This window comes from Melitaea cinxia, chromosome 19 (genome assembly GCF_905220565.1).
Source record: "Melitaea cinxia chromosome 19, ilMelCinx1.1, whole genome shotgun sequence".
In the NCBI taxonomy this organism is placed as follows: Eukaryota; Metazoa; Arthropoda; class Insecta; order Lepidoptera; family Nymphalidae; genus Melitaea; species Melitaea cinxia.
This window is the reverse complement of record NC_059412.1, coordinates 13,784,565-13,803,990: the sequence shown is the minus strand read 5'-3', so window position 1 is coordinate 13,803,990 and position 19,426 is coordinate 13,784,565. Positions and strand designations below refer to the sequence as shown.

The 19,426-nt window shown below is 33.2% G+C and overlaps 1 protein-coding gene across 1 annotated transcript; it reads left to right on the top strand.

Moving 5' to 3' along the window:
• The first annotated feature begins 1,725 nt into the window (after positions 1-1,725).
• Positions 1,726-2,498, top strand: LOC123662795 (carboxypeptidase B-like). The gene is made up of 2 exons (XM_045597591.1): positions 1,726-1,812; positions 1,902-2,498. The coding sequence occupies exons 1-2, from the start codon at positions 1,726-1,728 to the stop codon at positions 2,496-2,498; spliced, it is 684 nt and encodes a 227-aa protein (XP_045453547.1).
• Positions 2,499-19,426: the final 16,928 nt, after the last annotated feature.

Here is a 19,426-nt window from a genome sequence, read left to right as displayed (position 1 = left end):
TAACAAAAACTGCATTACAGCTTATGTTAAACTTGATGTCATATAATGTCATATAATCAATAACTTTCGCTTAAAAAACATTTTTTTTAATAATAATACTTAAAATAAATTTAAAATAATAATCATAAATTATAAAATGTATTAATCAATAGATGGCGTTACGAGAAACGTAACGAGGTCATTCGTTCAGTAGACTCCTTATATATTTTTTTCATTCGAGGGCCTTATATGAAAATCGATTCTTAAGGAGTTAACACCAAAAATATATATTTTTAATTCTTCACATAAACCTTATCCTAAAAAAAAACAAACAATAAAGAATAATTATCAGTTTGTTTCAGTCATCGAAAGTTATGCACGTACATACATTGAGCCTATTTATTATTATTTATGTCTATAATAATTTAAACTCTCATTATCTTGGTACTACAAGTATACATTTCACTCTGAGATATTGTTTCGATGATAATAATTGCTGCTTAAACGAAGACATACAAAAAATTGCCGTTCAATTTTCAATTTAATTACTGTTCGTTGATGGACATCGGGTACATTTTTTCAATTAAACTTTTTTCTTGCTGAATCTTCTAATTTATTTCCATATCGCACGTTTTTAATTAACTTCAGAGTTTACTGTTTAAACAACGTGTATTTACTGAGATTGTTTTTTTTTAAATATAAAACTAAGTGTGTAAGCGATTACCGTAGCCGACCCTATCATCAATTCCCCCCAAAAGCTCTGGTCACCTTACTTACCAACAGGAACACAACACTGCTTGAAAGCAGTATTATTTAGCTGTGATTTTCTGTTAAGTGGAGGTATTTCCCTAGTTGGGCTCCAGGTTTCGAGCAAGAAATTTCCTTTTGTGCCCTACCTCAGTTAAAAGTTAATTGATTTACCATCGTTTAAAAATATTAGTATCATGTAGATACTTAGTAATAGTTCTCATGTATAAACAAAATCACAATTTTTACATACTTATGATAATCTTTAACTGACTTTAAAATGGAGGAGGATATTAATTCGGGTGATATTTTTTTATATATTTCTGATCCGATTTACCTACGTGATTCTATTTTTGTTCGATACGGAATAGTAACCATTTAATTCTATAAAAATTTGATTTATATTGACCCAGTAGTTCTTATTTTATGAGCATTTTTCTTTACTGAGTAAATGTAAATTTCAAGAACAGCAGGCAAAACACTTCCTATCAACAGGGCCGTGGACTTGTTTTATAAAAAAAAAGGATTTAATGAACTGTCAAATCCGGCAAGGAATTTTCTGGTCACCGTCAATAATCTAATCAAAATATAAAGATGCTGAAATAAAATTGAGTTTTGGAATATCTTATATTACATTCAGTCTTACACGATATATCCTTCACTGACGAACTCTACGAATTGAAGAGGATTATATTAGTTTATTAGTTCGAACATGGCAGCTTCGTAGGAGTATGTTAAATTAATTTATTAAGGTATTGATTTTGCTGAGGCACGGTAAGCTTCTTCAAACTTAAGTTTGTAGTTTCTTAATATATTTATTACGATAATTATACGAATTATCGAAAAACTTATCAGTAAAAGTGATCTCTAAGTGACGACCTTTATGAATGAATTGAACGAAGATTGGACAGAAGAAAACGTGTGCACGAAAGGAACACAAAATAAATATTCAGGGTCAATCAATTTGATCAAGTAACTAAGAATAAAATCATTGATGAGATGAATCTAGACAGATGGTACTTTGCTGTACTTAGTAATGATAGTCTTGTCCTTGTTGCTGAAGGCGTGAGATCTCTGTTCGAAGAGGTACTTGATGATATTGATGTAGAGTACAAAATCGAGAGAGATGATAAGTTCTATGACGTAATACAAATAATAATTATAATAATTAGTAGAACCGTAGAACTGGTTTTGGTATTTGTGCTGGAGTGGATCTTAACAGAAATCATGCATTCAACTGGGGAACTGCATCCAGCAACTCAGCTTGCCAGGATACCTTCCATGGTCCCAGTGCCTTCTCTGAACCAGAAACTCAAATGAAAAGAAACATAATAAATCAATACAGAAGCCGTATCGCACTCTACATAGACGTTCACAGCTACGGCAGCATGATTCTTTTTGGCTTTGGCAACAGACAACTTCCCTCTAATGCCTTATTACTAAACCTAGTTGGCGTTCAAATGGCTCAAAGAATTGACGCAGTTAAATGGCCTAGTCATCGCAATTACAGAGTTGGTAATATTGTAGCAGTTTTAGGGTACACGGCCTCAGGTGGTTCCAGCGATTACGTCCAAACAATGATCGGCAGCCGTCTTTCTTATACTTTTGAACTACCAGCTTATAGAGGTCAAGGTGGCTTGAATGGTTTCCTAGTTGAACCTGCTTTTATCCGTCAAGCTGGTGTGGAAACTTGGGAGGGTATCAAAGAAGGTGCCCGTTATGTTATTCGGAACAGACTGACTCTGATGAATGATGAAATCGCAAATGAATAATTAGCCTTATATTACTACTGTTGGAAAAATGTTACTTAGCATAATAATAACTTTATTCTCCTGAGGATGACAGAAATAAATAGTACAAACATTTAATAAATCTCTTTTGGTTTCTAATCTCCTTCGTCGTATCAATAATTAATATAATTAGTAATTATCTTTAAAATGTACTAAATTTCGTTATTGAAGATAATTCTAGTCTAAGGCAATTGCCTTAGTGTTTAAATATACAGTGCTGAGAAAAAATAAGCTAGCTTAGCTTAACCTGTTATGTAGTATTCTCATGGCGAAAGAAAAGGTTTCATTTCATTTATGTAAACACTTCAATGCCATGTGTCATGTGAATGAGATCTGCCTATCGCTGGTTTAAATCCTGACATAATATTATCATTGCTGAATTTTACAAAAATATTTATCTTGAAATTAAATATTCTAATTTTCTGAACAATTTCGACGTAATTAACCCAAAGTTAAAGTAATTTTAAGTAAGTTTTTAAAACAATTGCATTTTTTAAATTTCTCTGTTCTTAAAAGGTTAACGGGATTTGTTATTAACATAAATAAAAAGTAGAAATATGTATTCTTCTAGCACTACATTTTTAAAGTCCAATCATCGCATCAGTAAATATAAATTTAACAAAAACTGCATTACAGCTTATGTTAAACTTGATGTCATATAATGTCATATAATCAATAACTTTCGCTTAAAAAACATTTTTTTTAATAATAATACTTAAAATAAATTTAAAATAATAATCATAAATTATAAAATGTATTAATCAATAGATGGCGTTACGAGAAACGTAACGAGGTCATTCGTTCAGTAGACTCCTTATATATTTTTTTCATTCGAGGGCCTTATATGAAAATCGATTCTTAAGGAGTTAACACCAAAAATATATATTTTTAATTCTTCACATAAACCTTATCCTAAAAAAAAACAAACAATAAAGAATAATTATCAGTTTGTTTCAGTCATCGAAAGTTATGCACGTACATACATTGAGCCTATTTATTATTATTTATGTCTATAATAATTTAAACTCTCATTATCTTGGTACTACAAGTATACATTTCACTCTGAGATATTGTTTCGATGATAATAATTGCTGCTTAAACGAAGACATACAAAAAATTGCCGTTCAATTTTCAATTTAATTACTGTTCGTTGATGGACATCGGGTACATTTTTTCAATTAAACTTTTTTCTTGCTGAATCTTCTAATTTATTTCCATATCGCACGTTTTTAATTAACTTCAGAGTTTACTGTTTAAACAACGTGTATTTACTGAGATTGTTTTTTTTTAAATATAAAACTAAGTGTGTAAGCGATTACCGTAGCCGACCCTATCATCAATTCCCCCCAAAAGCTCTGGTCACCTTACTTACCAACAGGAACACAACACTGCTTGAAAGCAGTATTATTTAGCTGTGATTTTCTGTTAAGTGGAGGTATTTCCCTAGTTGGGCTCCAGGTTTCGAGCAAGAAATTTCCTTTTGTGCCCTACCTCAGTTAAAAGTTAATTGATTTACCATCGTTTAAAAATATTAGTATCATGTAGATACTTAGTAATAGTTCTCATGTATAAACAAAATCACAATTTTTACATACTTATGATAATCTTTAACTGACTTTAAAATGGAGGAGGATATTAATTCGGGTGATATTTTTTTATATATTTCTGATCCGATTTACCTACGTGATTCTATTTTTGTTCGATACGGAATAGTAACCATTTAATTCTATAAAAATTTGATTTATATTGACCCAGTAGTTCTTATTTTATGAGCATTTTTCTTTACTGAGTAAATGTAAATTTCAAGAACAGCAGGCAAAACACTTCCTATCAACAGGGCCGTGGACTTGTTTTATAAAAAAAAAGGATTTAATGAACTGTCAAATCCGGCAAGGAATTTTCTGGTCACCGTCAATAATCTAATCAAAATATAAAGATGCTGAAATAAAATTGAGTTTTGGAATATCTTATATTACATTCAGTCTTACACGATATATCCTTCACTGACGAACTCTACGAATTGAAGAGGATTATATTAGTTTATTAGTTCGAACATGGCAGCTTCGTAGGAGTATGTTAAATTAATTTATTAAGGTATTGATTTTGCTGAGGCACGGTAAGCTTCTTCAAACTTAAGTTTGTAGTTTCTTAATATATTTATTACGATAATTATACGAATTATCGAAAAACTTATCAGTAAAAGTGATCTCTAAGTGACGACCTTTATGAATGAATTGAACGAAGATTGGACAGAAGAAAACGTGTGCACGAAAGGAACACAAAATAAATAGGGGAACACCGGGCAAGACGGGGTGGTGGGCAAGACGGGGCATCAGGCTTTTCAGGTGATTTAAATTGATCAATCTCATTCGCTCTGCCATCTCGCTACTGGCCGCCACGACAGCTCTTAGTCACACAAATACTAACACGGCGGCTAATCACTTGTTTTAGTTATCGCCGAAAAGTAGATTTCGTTTGTTCGTAGTAAAATTTCTTATATGTACGTTTCGTAGTGCATGAAACTTGTATTTGGTGAATTTTAAGCGGCACCTCGGTTAATCCTATCTACAGTACATTGCAGTAACAGGTAATAACTTGTTTTGTTATGAAACATTATTCATTTTTTTTTTGTTTGAATATTAATTTTGAAACGAATCAACGGGCAAGATGGGGTATATGATACCCCATATTGTCTGACACGATTTTGATTATTTATATTTTTTTATATATTGTTTTAGGATGGTTTATATTTAAAAAAAGTCATATATGTTTATAAAAGAAACTCAGGAAGAGGAAAACGGTCAAGGGAAGCACTGAATAAGGCGATAGAAGTTGTTTTGAAGCGAGAAATGGGATATATGTTGGCTGCAAAATTTTTCTTAGTCCCACAAACTACATTGGAATGAAAGGTAAAAAAGGCTAAAAAAGAATGTAAAGGTACCTTTGGGTACCAGTATTTTCGCAAAAAGAAGAAGAGGATGAGCTTGATGGATTATTTACTAGACATAGAAATCGGGTTTTTTTTAACTGTAGATACTGTGGCAGCACCTCTTACAACAACAGCAACGAGCACTGCAGTTGTTGTTACAGATCCTACTAATTCAACAGTTGTGACAACTAGTACAACTGAAATTAACACATATTAAAAATTTGAGTCCTTCCCCTAGATTTTCTTATTGGCCTAATTTAGTGCATTAGCCAGCCCAAAGCAACTATTGCCTCTTCCAGTGACCAAGAAGACATTAAAAGTGACGAAAAAACGCGGTAAATCTACTATCATAACCTCTTCACCCTATAAACAGAAGTTGTTAAGAGTTAAGTTAGAAGAATTTATTTTAAAAAAATGTGACAGAAAAGTTAAAAAAGCAAAACAAGGAAATCAGACAGAGAAAAAAGGAGCGAAAACAGAAAAAGGAAGAGAAACAAAACCTATTTCAAGACTAAAGCCACAAAGAAATATAATTCAAAGATACGTATTAGACAGTCGTCTTCTGAAAAGAGTGATGTTGAAACCGAAAACACTCCATGCCTACATTCTACAGGATTATATTTCGACTCCAAGAAAGGTTGGATTGCTTATTCTTCTTGTGGTAAATGGTTACATTATTGCTGCGCAGGAGTGGATGATAATGATGCCGAAGCAACATTCATTTGCGAGTTCTGCACTCCTGAATAGTCGAGAGAATGGCTATACCCCATCTTGCCCATTAGGCTCACCCCATCTTACCCGACCTATCGGGCATGATGGGGTGATATGTCATATTTTACATTTTGTTATATTATTAACAATTCTATGGTGCTGTGTTCCTGATTTAAATTTAATATGTAAGATTGATAACTACAAGCCTGATTAAGAATAAATATGATTATGAAACCATGAACCCCTACGATTTCTGGAGCTTTAAACCTTAACAACCCCATCTTGCCCGGTGTTCCCCTATTCAGGGTCAATCAATTTGATCAAGTAACTAAGAATAAAATCATTGATGAGATGAATCTAGACAGATGGTACTTTGCTGTACTTAGTAATGATAGTCTTGTCCTTGTTGCTGAAGGCGTGAGATCTCTGTTCGAAGAGGTACTTGATGATATTGATGTAGAGTACAAAATCGAGAGAGATGATAAGTTCTATGACGTAATACAAATTATACAGAATTGCGCACAACTTTGAAAAACGTAAATTAGACAAAATACAAGTTGAATTAACATACTAAAATATTATATAAATATTTTTATAGGTATTAAAAAAATTATAATTTCTTGCCAATGTCACGTTTTTATTTAATCTGCTGCCTCGAATTGTATTAATGAAGTTGCTGTCAAAATTATTATGATCTATTACATATAATAAAAAGGTAGGTAAGTCAAAACTGTACATTGAATATTTTTTTAAAAGAATACTTGGGTTGTGATCTACAATCGGTACCGAAGCCAAAAATATAGTTTTTAGAATTTTTGTCTGTTTGTCTGTATGTATGTCCGGGATAAACTCAAAAAGTACTGCATGGATTTACTTCTAATTTGGCACGAATATTCTAAAAGTCGGGTCAATATATAAGCTACATATTATCACGCTATCGCCTACGGGGAACGAGCAGTGAACCTTTATTTCTTCAACGCATTCTACAACAACGTGTAATCTAACGACGCATATTTGAATGTTGTTGTTATTATGTTAATAACCACGCTATAAGCTAGCTTCACACTATAAATAAAGACATTCTGTAGTATATTTAGTATCAGCATTGCACCCGTGCGAAGCCGGGGCGAGTCGCTAGTTACACATAAAAGTTAGTGCAATTCAAATTAGTACAATAAGCAAATAGTTCCCAATCAGTGAAACTAAAATTTTTGACCGAACCCATTTGGAAATTTACTTTTTTGACTGATGTAGTCACTAATAAGTTTCCAGTGTGTTTATTAGTCTTGTTAAGTAGCTCTTAAACTGCACTTAAATATTGTATACAACGGTTAATATTACAAAAAAATAAACAATAACATTTTTTTTTCGACGATTTTTTTTTTTATGACACTAGGTCGGCAGACAAGCTATACTAAGTAGCTTATAGACGCCTGCAACACCAGAAGCATCGCAAGCGCGTTACCGACCCAATCCCCAATCCCCCCAGGAGCTCGATAATTATATTCTTCGTCTTTTTTCAAAAATTTGAGTAAAAATCTTAGCTATTCGTCTCACCTTGAAAACTTAATTAATTTAAAGCGTTGTTAGCGAGAAGAAGAATAAAAAAATTTAAAATTGATAAAGAAGTTTGAGAAAGCAGCATTCAAAGTCGAGCCATTGAAAATAATTTTTTAAGATGCAGAAATTACTTTTATTTATTTCGACGAAAAATTTTACCGAAGCTTTCTGACATTCGTTTTGGCTTGTTTAACTGACAATCGCTGTGTCAAAAGACTGAAAATTTGTATGGAAAACCACTGAATCCTTAATTTACCTCCTTTTAAACAATTGACGTTCAGAATGTTCAAAAATCACCAATACGCTTACATTTTTTTTAATGGTTTGACATAAAACTCTAAAAATAAAAAGACAAAGACTTTGAAATGAATAATAAATTATGTTGAGGAAATGGTGATAATAAATACGACATTTTTCTCATTTGTAACAATATGAATACTCGGAAAAAGTTAAAATTGTTTTGTATCTTTCGTATACAATTCATATAACAAAAATGGACTTATCAGAGGAAGAAGAAGAAATATACTAGAAGTTAAAGTACATATGTATCTCAAAAAATAAAACTTACAAAATAATATACACAAAGGCGGTATCATCACTAGGAATGAGATTTCTTCCAGACAACCTTGATTATCAGCACTTTGTTTATTTGTATACGTAAATAAATCTTCAGCAAACACTTCACGCCGCGTTGGCGCAACGGTCACAGCCATGGACTGTACCTGTTGCGCTGGCGGTTGCGGGTTCGATCCCCGCACATGACAAACATTTGTATTGGCCATACAGGTGTTTGCCGTGGTCTGGGTGTTTGTGCAGTCCTAGTGGGTCTCCCCACCGTGCCTCGGGGAGCACGTTAAGCCGTCGATCCCGGTTGTTATCATGTACACCTGATAGCGATCGTTACTCATAGTAGGGAATATATCTGCCAACCCGCATTGGAGCAGCGTGGTGGATTAAGCGCTGATCTTTCTCCTACATGGGCAAAGAGGCCTATGCCCAGTAGTGGGATATTACAGGCTGAAGCGTAAACACTTCACACTCAACGTTCGACCTCACATCACCCTCGAATCCCCTGTGTCGGTTGTCCTGGAACACACAATACACAAGCACAAACGCCCATACCGCAACAACAATCTATATGGCCAATATTTGTCATCAGCGTGCAATAAGCTGCGACTGCTACGCCAGTGCGTTAGCCATGTATTTTGTCAGTCATTTTATATTTAGGGTGTTCCAGCGTTATTGCAAACACCATGCTTAAAATTGCACTGTAATACGTATAAAGCGTACGTGACTCGTAAAGCCGAGATTACTCTACGTCAGACTGTCATACCAATCAAGAAACAACCCATAACAACCAGCCATGCAGACCAAGGTAGCAGTTATTACTCGGGGTAGGCAATGACTAGTCGAGTCTGGGTGTATTTCGTATAAATATAGAAGGGAACATAGGAACTCCTGGTTTTTTGAAGTAGGTTAAATTATACATGTCAGTCATCTGTTACCTAATACACCTGCATATTTACCTACCAAATCGACAGACAAGGAAAAGTTAAACATTTTTTTATTTATATGTTTCGTTATGCAGAAAATTATTTTAAAAAAGTTATTATAAAATGTTACTAGACCGGGTTAGTTAAAAAAAATATTTTGATAAATGCTGACGAATTAAATTGTAGATATAAGCAAGATAACGTTATCACAATCATATTATACGTTAATTATATGTTTTTAAACTTCCTCGGACATTATCATTTTTATTATCTAAGCGAGAATTGATTGAGATTTTTTATAATTATTGTTTTCTAATGTTTACGCAAATTTCACTCATTATAATGAAACAACTTTTTCACACGGGAGGTCCTCCCGTGACCATGGTTGCTGTAAAGTATCCAAAACGTCGAGCATGTAAAAAACTTAATAAACCGCGATAAAATCCGAAAACTTCGTTTCATTATTATGAGATTAACATTTTGATATAAAATCGGGTAAGATTAAGATAATTATTAATTACATGTACAAGACACGTTGCTAAGTATATTTAGAATTATTTCAGTTTGAATAACGCGTATTCGTAATGTTTTGGGTGATGGTATAGTTTGAATCACGTCATCCATCGAAAAGGGAGGATCCTCCAACGAGACGGGTGTTGTGTCTGGTGGGCTACTGGCCCCACGGTTGTTGTCGGGATCTTGTATATATACTCAATCATTTTTGATAACTTTGATAGCGCGATGTAGGATACGTCAGTTTTTCTTTAGTTTGTATGTTGCGCGATAGATGTCGCTACAATGTAAAAGTTACTCTTCTAACTTACACTAAGTCCTTCCTTTCCTCGTTTCTAATTAAAATTCCTAGAAATATGTAACATCATCCAATTTTCCCTTCCAATTCTCCTTGACAGTTACAATATCAACCGCAACCTCATCTATATGGAGACAAAGACCTATGCCCAATAGTGGGATGTTACAAACTGGGCTGAAACGTACAATATCAATACCTTCAAAAGTAAATAGGCATTCATTACAAAGGCACTCTTGTATTACCAATAAATAATGAATATACTACCATCATAGACAGCTTCTTGTATTAACTTACAGCTGAAATCATCATAAAATCATACAAATCTAATATATAAAATTCTCGAGTCGCTGTGTTGGTAGTTAAACTCCTCCGAAATAGCTTGACCGATTTTCATGAAATTTTGTGTGCATATTGGGTAGGTCTGAGAATCGAACAACACCTATTTTTCATCCCCCTAAATGTTAAGCGTATACCATATTTTTTTTTAATTTTTAGATAAATTATTTATTTAACTGAGGTAGGGCACAGCAGGAATTTCCTGCTCAAAATATGGAGCAGCCTGACTGGGGTAGTACCTCGACCTTACAGAAGATCACAGCAAAATAATACTGTTTTCAAGCAGTGTTGTGTTCCTATTGGTGAGTAAGGTGACCAGAGCTCCTGGGGGGATTGGGCAGTTCATCGTGTAAAAAATATACGGACGGATAGAGGTCGCCAGTTTGATTATAATAAGTAAACGGTATTTTGATAAAACCTTTATTAGTAAACTAAGAATAATTTAAGAAAGTTAGAAAACACCCACTAAAATGGCATTTCTGTGGTTATCATTTTAACATTCTAGATGTATTTAAAATTTTATATATTATTAGCTGACCCAGCACATACCATATTGGTTATTAACCCCCCTTAATACCCCCCCCCCCCCCTTATAACTTAGGGTTATGAAAAACAGATGTTAGCCGATTCTCAGACCTACCCGATATGCATACAATATTTCATAAAAATCGGTCCAGCCGTTTCGGAGGAGTATTTTAACTAACACGAGATTTTATTTATAAGATTTACAAACTAAATTAACCCCCTTTCAATCCCCCCCCCCCTTATAACTAAGGGTTATGAAAAACAGATGTTAGCCGATTCTCAGACCTACCCGATATGCATACAATATTTCATAAAAATCGGTCCAGCCGTTTCGGAGGAGTATTTTAACTAACACGAGATTTTATTTATAAGATTTACAAACTAAATTAACCCCCTTTCAATCCCCCCCCCCCCCTTATAACTAAGGGTTATGAAAAACAGATGTTAGCCGATTCTCAGACCTACCTGATATGCATACAATATTTCATAAAAATCGGTCCAGCCGTTTCGGAGGAGTATTTTAACTAACATTGTGACACGAGAATTTTATTCTATAACTAAATTGTTTTTGACCAACTTCAAGAAAACTATTTTTTTTATGTCTGTTACCGTTTATTGCATATTCCGATGATTTTTTTTAATCAAAAGGCGGGGCTTGTCATGCGGTCCCATGTAAATTTAATCGAGATCTGACAATTGACTTTAGCCATCTCTAATAATGCGCATTTACTTGATAATTTTTTCGTCTACATGTACCTCGTATGATAATATCGACGTAATTGAAGTTGTTTTTTTTTATTGCAAGCAAACACAATTATATAGTACATAGCTAAAAAGTTTTTTGATTGAATTCCCTAATCTCAAGCACTACTGTTTTAAATCGAAAAGTTTTTTAAGATAAATTTTTGATAGCCCATTTTTCGAAAAAGGCTACATATATCTACATATGTAGAATGTCGTCAAAACTGGAAAAATTATGTTTTACGATAAGCATAACATAATATGAAGATTTCTATACCATAGAGGTGCTGGCAATATCTAGTTTTTAATATTTATTTATATATCGAAATTTAGTTTAATTACTTTAATTAGTAAATTTAATATTCATCTGTATTAAGTGTAGACCTTGCCTTACCTTAACTATTCCATTCTTCTTTTCCTGAACTAACCTTAAAACGTATTTGAAGAAATTTCTCGAATCTCACCCATTATTACCTACCTGTGTTGAAAAACAACCGGATTCCTCCGATATCTGTTTTTCTAACACCGGACTCGCTCACAGAATATTTTATGAGAATGGCTCAGGGGTAGTGTTTAATCCTATTTATCTCTGATGTATGGGAATCATTGAGTCGATACTGGATATAGTATAGTGTAATATAATTTTTATTTGACGTGATTGTGGATATGGCCTTTATATTTTTATATTTTTGATTTGTATTTCAAATTGCCTCTTGAGTAAGCCGCTCATCATCTATTTGAATTCACGGAAAATCTTATTTAAAAGCTACAATTTTTTTAGTTTATGCTTATTAATAATGAATAATAATAAATAAAGTAAGCAACTTAATGCTTGTGTCAAGGTAACAGCCGACTGGCATAGCTATATATTTTTTTTTTCGATAAACATACATATAAATTATACATATATAAATAAATATGTAAATTACACCCAAACCTGTGCGTGGGAATCGGAACCACAACTGCTGGAGCAGAAAGCAGGGTCAGTTACAAACTGCGCCAACGGGCTAGTGAAATGAGTCACTTTTAAAAATAGATATTTTAATTTTGAAAGTTATATTAAAGCTCGCTAGTCAAACATGTATTTTTGTAGAAAAGTAGGAAAACTAATTAGAAAAAAAAATCTCATTTTATCGTGTATACAGAGGTGAAGAAAAAATATAAAGATACTAGCTGACTCGACAAACGTTGTCTTGCCGCTAAACGCTATTTAAAAATAGGGGTTGAAGGAGGCTTGAAAATTTATATAAAAAAATATTTTTTTTTTATGTCACTAGGTCGGCAAACAAGCGTACGGCTCACCTGATGGTAAGCGATTACCGTAGCTTAAAGACACCTGCAACACCAGAAGCATCGCAAGCGCGTGGCCGACCCAATCCCCAATCCCCCCAGGAGCTCTGGTCACCTTACTCACCAATAGGGACACAACACTGCTTGAAAACAGTATTATTTTGCTGTGATCTTCTGTAAGGTCGAGGTACTACCCCAGTCAGGCTGCTCCATATTTTGAGCAGGAAATTCCTGCTGTGCCCTACCTCAGTTAAATAAATAATTTATCTAAAAATTAAAAAAAAATATGGTATACGCTTAACATTTAGGGGGATGAAAAATAGGTGTTGTTCGATTCTCAGACCTACCCAATATGCACACAAAATTTCATGAAAATCGGTCAAGCTATTTCGGAGGAGTTTAACTACCAACACAGCGACTCGAGAATTTTATATATTAGATTTGTATGATTTTATGATGATTTCAGCTGTAAGTTAATACAAGAAGCTGTCTATGATGGTAGTATATTCATTATTTATTGGTAATACAAGAGTGCCTTTGTAATGAATGCCTATTTACTTTTGAAGGTATTGATATTGTACGTTTCAGCCCAGTTTGTAACATCCCACTATTGGGCATAGGTCTTTGTCTCCATATAGATGAGGTTGCGGTTGATATTGTAACTGTCAAGGAGAATTGGAAGGGAAAATTGGATGATGTTACATATTTCTAGGAATTTTAATTAGAAACGAGGAAAGGAAGGACTTAGTGTAAGTTAGAAGAGTAACTTTTACATTGTAGCGACATCTATCGCGCAACATACAAACTAAAGAAAAACTGACGTATCCTACATCGCGCTATCAAAGTTATCAAAAATGATTGAGTATATATACAAGATCCCGACAACAACCGTGGGGCCAGTAGCCCACCAGACACAACACCCGTCTCGTTGGAGGATCCTCCCTTTTCGATGGATGACGTGATTCAAACTATACCATCACCCAAAACATTACGAATACGCGTTATTCAAACTGAAATAATTCTAAATATACTTGGCAACGTGTCTTGTACATGTAATTAATAATTATCTTAATCTTACCCGATTTTATATCAAAATGTTAATCTCATAATAATGAAACGAAGTTTTCGGATTTTATCGCGGTTTATTAAGTTTTTTACATGCCCGACGTTTTGGATACTTTACAGCAACCATGGTAACGGGAGGACCTCCCGTGTGAAAAAGTTGTTTCATTATAATGAGTGAAATTCGCGTAAACATTAGAAAACAATAATTATAAAAAATCTCAATCAATTCTCGCTTAGATAATAAAAATGATAATTTCCGAGGAAGTTTAAAAACATATAATTAATGTATAATATGATTGTGATAACATTATCTTGCTTATATCTACAATTTAATTCGTCAGCATTTATCAAAATATTTTATACACTAACCCGGTCTAGTAACATTTTATAATAACTTTTTTAAAATAATTTTCTGCATAACGAAACATATAAATAAAAAAATGTTTAACTTTTCCTTGTCTGTCGATATGGTCGGTAAATATGCAGGTGTATTAGGTAACAGATGACTGACATGTATAATTTAACCTACTTCAAAAAACCAGGAGTTCCTATGTTTCCTTCTATATTTATACGAAATACACCCAGACTCGACTAGTCATTGCCTACCACGAGTAATAACTGCTACCTTGGTCTGCATGGCTGGTTGTTATGGGTTGTTTGTTGCTTGGTCTGACGGTCTTACGTGGTCTCGATTTTACGAGCCACATACGCTATATACTCGTACGTATTATAGTGTAGTTTGCAACAATGCTGGAACATTCTAAACTTAAAACGACTGACAAAATACATGGCTGACGCATTGGCGTAGCAGTCGCAGTATTGTTGCACGCTGATGACAAATATTGGCCATATAGATTGTTGTTGCGGTATGAGCGTTTGTGTTTGTGTGTTTCAGGACAACCGACACAGGGGATTCGAGGGTGATGTGAGGTGGAACGTTGAGTGTGAAGTGTTTACGTTTCAGCCTGTAATATCCCACTACTGGGCATAGGCCTCTTTGCCCATGTAGGAGAAGGATCAGCGCTTAATCCACCACGCTGCTCCAATGTGGGTTGGCAGATATATTCCCTACTATGAGTAACGATCGCTATCAGGTATACATGATAACAACCGGGATCGACGGCTTAACGTGCTCCCCGAGGCACGGGGGGAGACCCACTAGGACTGCACAAACACCCAGACCACGCCAAACACCTGTATGGCCAATACAAATGTTTGTCATGTGCGGGGATCGAACCCGCAACCGCCAGCGCAACAAGTACAGTCCATGGCTGTGACCGTTGCGCCAACGCGGCGTGAAGTGTATGCTGAAGATTTATTTACGTATACAAATAAACAAACTGCTGATAATCAAGGTTGTCTGGAAGAAATCTCATTCCTAGCGATGAGACCGCCTTTGTGCATATTATTTTGTAAGTTTTATTTTTTGAGATACATGTGTACTTTAACTTCTAGTATATTTCTTCTTTTTCCTCTGATAAGTCCATTTTTGTTATATGAATTGTATACGAAAGATACAAAACAATTTTAACTTTTTCCGAGTATTCATATTGTTACAAATGAGAAAAATGTCGTATTTATTATCACCATTTCCTCAACATAATTTATTATTCATTTCAAATTCTTTGTCTTTTTATGTTAAAAGTTTTATTTTCAAACCATTAAAAAAAATGTAAGCGTTTTGGTGATTTTTGAACATTCTGAACGTCAATTGTTTAAAAGGAGGTAAATTAAGGATTCAGTGGTTTTCCATACAAATCAGTCTTTTGACACACCGATTGTCAGTTAAACCAACCAAAACGGATGTCAGAAAGCTTTGGTAAAATTTTCCGTGGAAATAAATAAAAGTAATTTCTGCATCTTTAAAAATTATTTTCAATGGCTCGACTTTGAACGCTGCTTTCTCAAACTTCTTTATCAATTTTAAATTTTTTTATTCTTCTTCTCGCTAACAACGCTTTAAATTAATTAAGTTTTCAAGGTGAGACGAATAGCTAAGATTTTTACTGCAATTTTTGAAAAAAGACGAAGAATATAATTATCGTCGAAAAAAATGTTATTGTTTTTTTTTTTTTTGTAATTTTAACTGTTGTATACAATATTTGAGTGCAGTTTAAGATCTACTAACTATACTAATAACACATTGGAAAGATTAGTGATTAATCGTACATCAGTCAAAAGAGTAAATTTCCGAATGGGTTCAGGCAAAAATTTTAGTTTCACTGATTGGGAACTATTTGGTTATTGTTGTATTTGAATGGCACTCACTTTTGTGTGTGACTTGCGACCCACCCCGGCTTCGCACGGGTGAAATGCTGATACTAAATATACTACAGAATGTCTTTATTTATAGCGTGAAGCTAGCTTACAGCACGGTCATTAAGATAATAACAACAACATTCAATTATGCGTCGTTAGATTACACGTTGTTACAGAATGCGTTGAAAAAATAAAGGTTCACTGCTCGTTCCTCCTAGATGATAGCGTGATAATATGTAGCCTATATGTTGACCCGACTTCTTAATAATATTCGTGTCAAATTTGAACTAAATTCATGCACTACTTATTGAGTTTATCCCGGACATACAGACAAACAGAAAAACAGACAAAAATTATAAAAACTATATTTTTGGCTTCGGTAGGTATCGATTGTAGATCACACCCCAAGTATTCTTTTAAAACAATATTCAATGTACAGTTGTGACTTTCCTACCATTTTATTATATGTAATAGATCATAATAATTTTGACAGCAATTTCATTAATACAATTTAAGGCAGAACAGAATTAATAAAAACGTGACATTGGCAAGAAATTATATTTTCTTTAATACCTATAAAATATTTATATAATATTTTAGTATGTTAATTAAACTTGTATTTTGTCTAATTTACGTTTTTCAAAGGTGTGCGTAATTCTGTATAATTTGTATTACGTCATAGAACTTATCATCTCTCTCGATTTTGTACTCTACATCAATATCATCAAGTACCTCTTCGAACAGAGATCTCACGCCTTCAGCAACAAGGACAAGACTATCATTACTAGGTACAGCAAAGTACCATCTGTCCAGATTCATCTCATCAATGATTGTATTCTTAGTTACTTGATCAAATTAATTGACCCTGAATATTTATTTTGTGTTCCTTTTGTGCACACTTTATACGTTTTCTTCTGTCCAATCTTCGTTCAATTCATTCATAAAGGTCGTCACTTAGAGGTCACTTTTACTGATAAGTTTTTCGATAATTCGTATAATTATCGTAATAAATATATTAAGAAACTACAAACTTAAGTTTGAACAAGCTTACCGTGCCTCAGCAAAATCAATACCTTAATAAATTAATTTAACATACTCCTACGAAGCTGCCATGTTCGAACTAATAAACTAATATAATCCTCTTCAATTCGTAGAGTTCGTCAGTGGAGGATATATCGTGTAAGACTGAATGTAATCTAAGATATTCTAAAACTCAATTTTATTTCAGCGTTGGATTATTGACGGTGACCAGAAAATGCCTTGCCGGATTTGGCAGTTCATTTAATACTTTTTTTTTTTTTTTTATAAAACAAGTCCACGTTCCTCTTGATAGGAAGTGTTTTGCCTGCTGTTCTTGAAATTTACATCGTCTCAGTAAACAAAATTGCTCATAAAATAAAAACTACTGGGTCAATCTAAATCAAATTTTTGTAAAATAAAATGGTTACTATTCCGTATCGAACAAAAATAAAATCACGTACGTAAATCGGATCAGAAATTTCGTAATCAGTGTATACACATACACACACACACACACACACACACACACACATATATATATATATATATATATATATATATATATATATATATATATCACCCGAATTAATATCCACCTCCATTTTAAAGTCAGTTAAAGATTATCATAAGTATGTAAAAATTGTGATTTTGTTTATACATGAGAACTATTACTAAGTATCTACATGATACTAATATTTTTAAACGATGGCAAATCAATTAACTTTTAACTGAGGTAGGGCACAAAAGGAAATTTTCTGCTCAAAATCTGAAGCAGCCCAATTAGGGAAATACCTCCTAACCTAACAGAAGACCACAGCTAAATAATACTGCTTTCAAGCAGTGTTGTGTTCCTGTTGGTAAGTAAGGTGACCAGAGCTCTTGGGGGGAATTGATGATAGGGTCGGCTACGGTAATCGCTTACAATCAGGTGAGCCGTACAAGCGTTTTCCGACCTAGTTTTATATATATATAAAAAAAACAATCTCAGTAAATACACGTTGTTTAAACAGTAAACTCTGAAGTTAATTAAAAACGTGCGATATGGAAATAAATTAGAAGATTCAGCAAGAAAAAAGTTTAATTGAAAAAATGTACCCGATGTCCATCAACGAAAAGTAATTAAATTGAAAATTGAACGGCAATTTTTTGTATGTCTTCGTTTAAGCAGCAACTATTATCATCGAATCAATAACTCAGAGTGAAATGTATACTTGTAGAGTACCAAGACAATGAGAGTTTCAATTATTATAGGCATAATTAATAATAATTAGGCTTAATGTATGTACGCGCATAACTTTCGATGACTGAAACAAACTGATAATTATTCTTTATTGTTTGTTTTTTTTTTTTAGGAAAAATATATATTTTTGGTGTTAACTCCTTAAGAATCGATTTTCATATAAGGCCCCCGAACGAAAAAAAATATATAAGGAGTCTACTGAACGAATGACCTCGTTACGTTTCTCGTAACGCCATCTATTGATTAATACATTTTATAATCTATGATTATTATTTTTAATTTATTTTAAGTATTATTATTTAAAAAAAATGTTTTTTTAAGCGAAAGTTATTGATTTTATGACATTATATGACATCAAGTTTAACATAAGCTGTAATGCAGTTTTTCTTAAATTTATATTTACTGATGCGATGATTGGACTGTAAAAATGTAGTACTAGAAGGATACATTTTTCTACTTTTTATTTATTTTAATAACAAACCCCGTTATTCTTTTAAGAACAGAGAAATTTAAAAAAATGCAATTGTCTTAAAAACTTACTTAAAATTACTTTAACTTGGGGTTAGTTACGTCGAAATTGTTCAGAAAATTAGAATATTTAATTTCAAGATAAATATTTTTGTAAAATTCAGCAATGATAATATTATGTCAGGATTTAAACCAGCGATAGGCATATGTCACTCACATGACACATGGCATTGACGTGTTTACATAAATGAAATGAAACCTTTTCTTTCGCCATGAGAATACTACATAACAGGTTAAGCTAAGCTAGCTTATTTTTTTCTCAGCACTGTATATTTAAATACTAAGGCAGTTGCCTTAGACTAGAATTATCTTCAACAACGAAATTTAGTACATTTTAAAGACAATTACTAATTATATTAATTATTGATACGACGAAGGAGATTAGAAACCAAAAGAGATTTA

Coding starts and splice junctions, on each gene's coding strand:
- LOC123662795 (XM_045597591.1), top strand. CDS start 1,726: ATGAATCTAGACAGATGGTACTTTGCTGTACTTAGTAATGATAGTCTT. Junction 1,813..1,901: donor TGAGATCTCTGTTCGAAGAG/GTACTTGATGAT, acceptor AATAATTAGTAG/AACCGTAGAACTGGTTTTGG.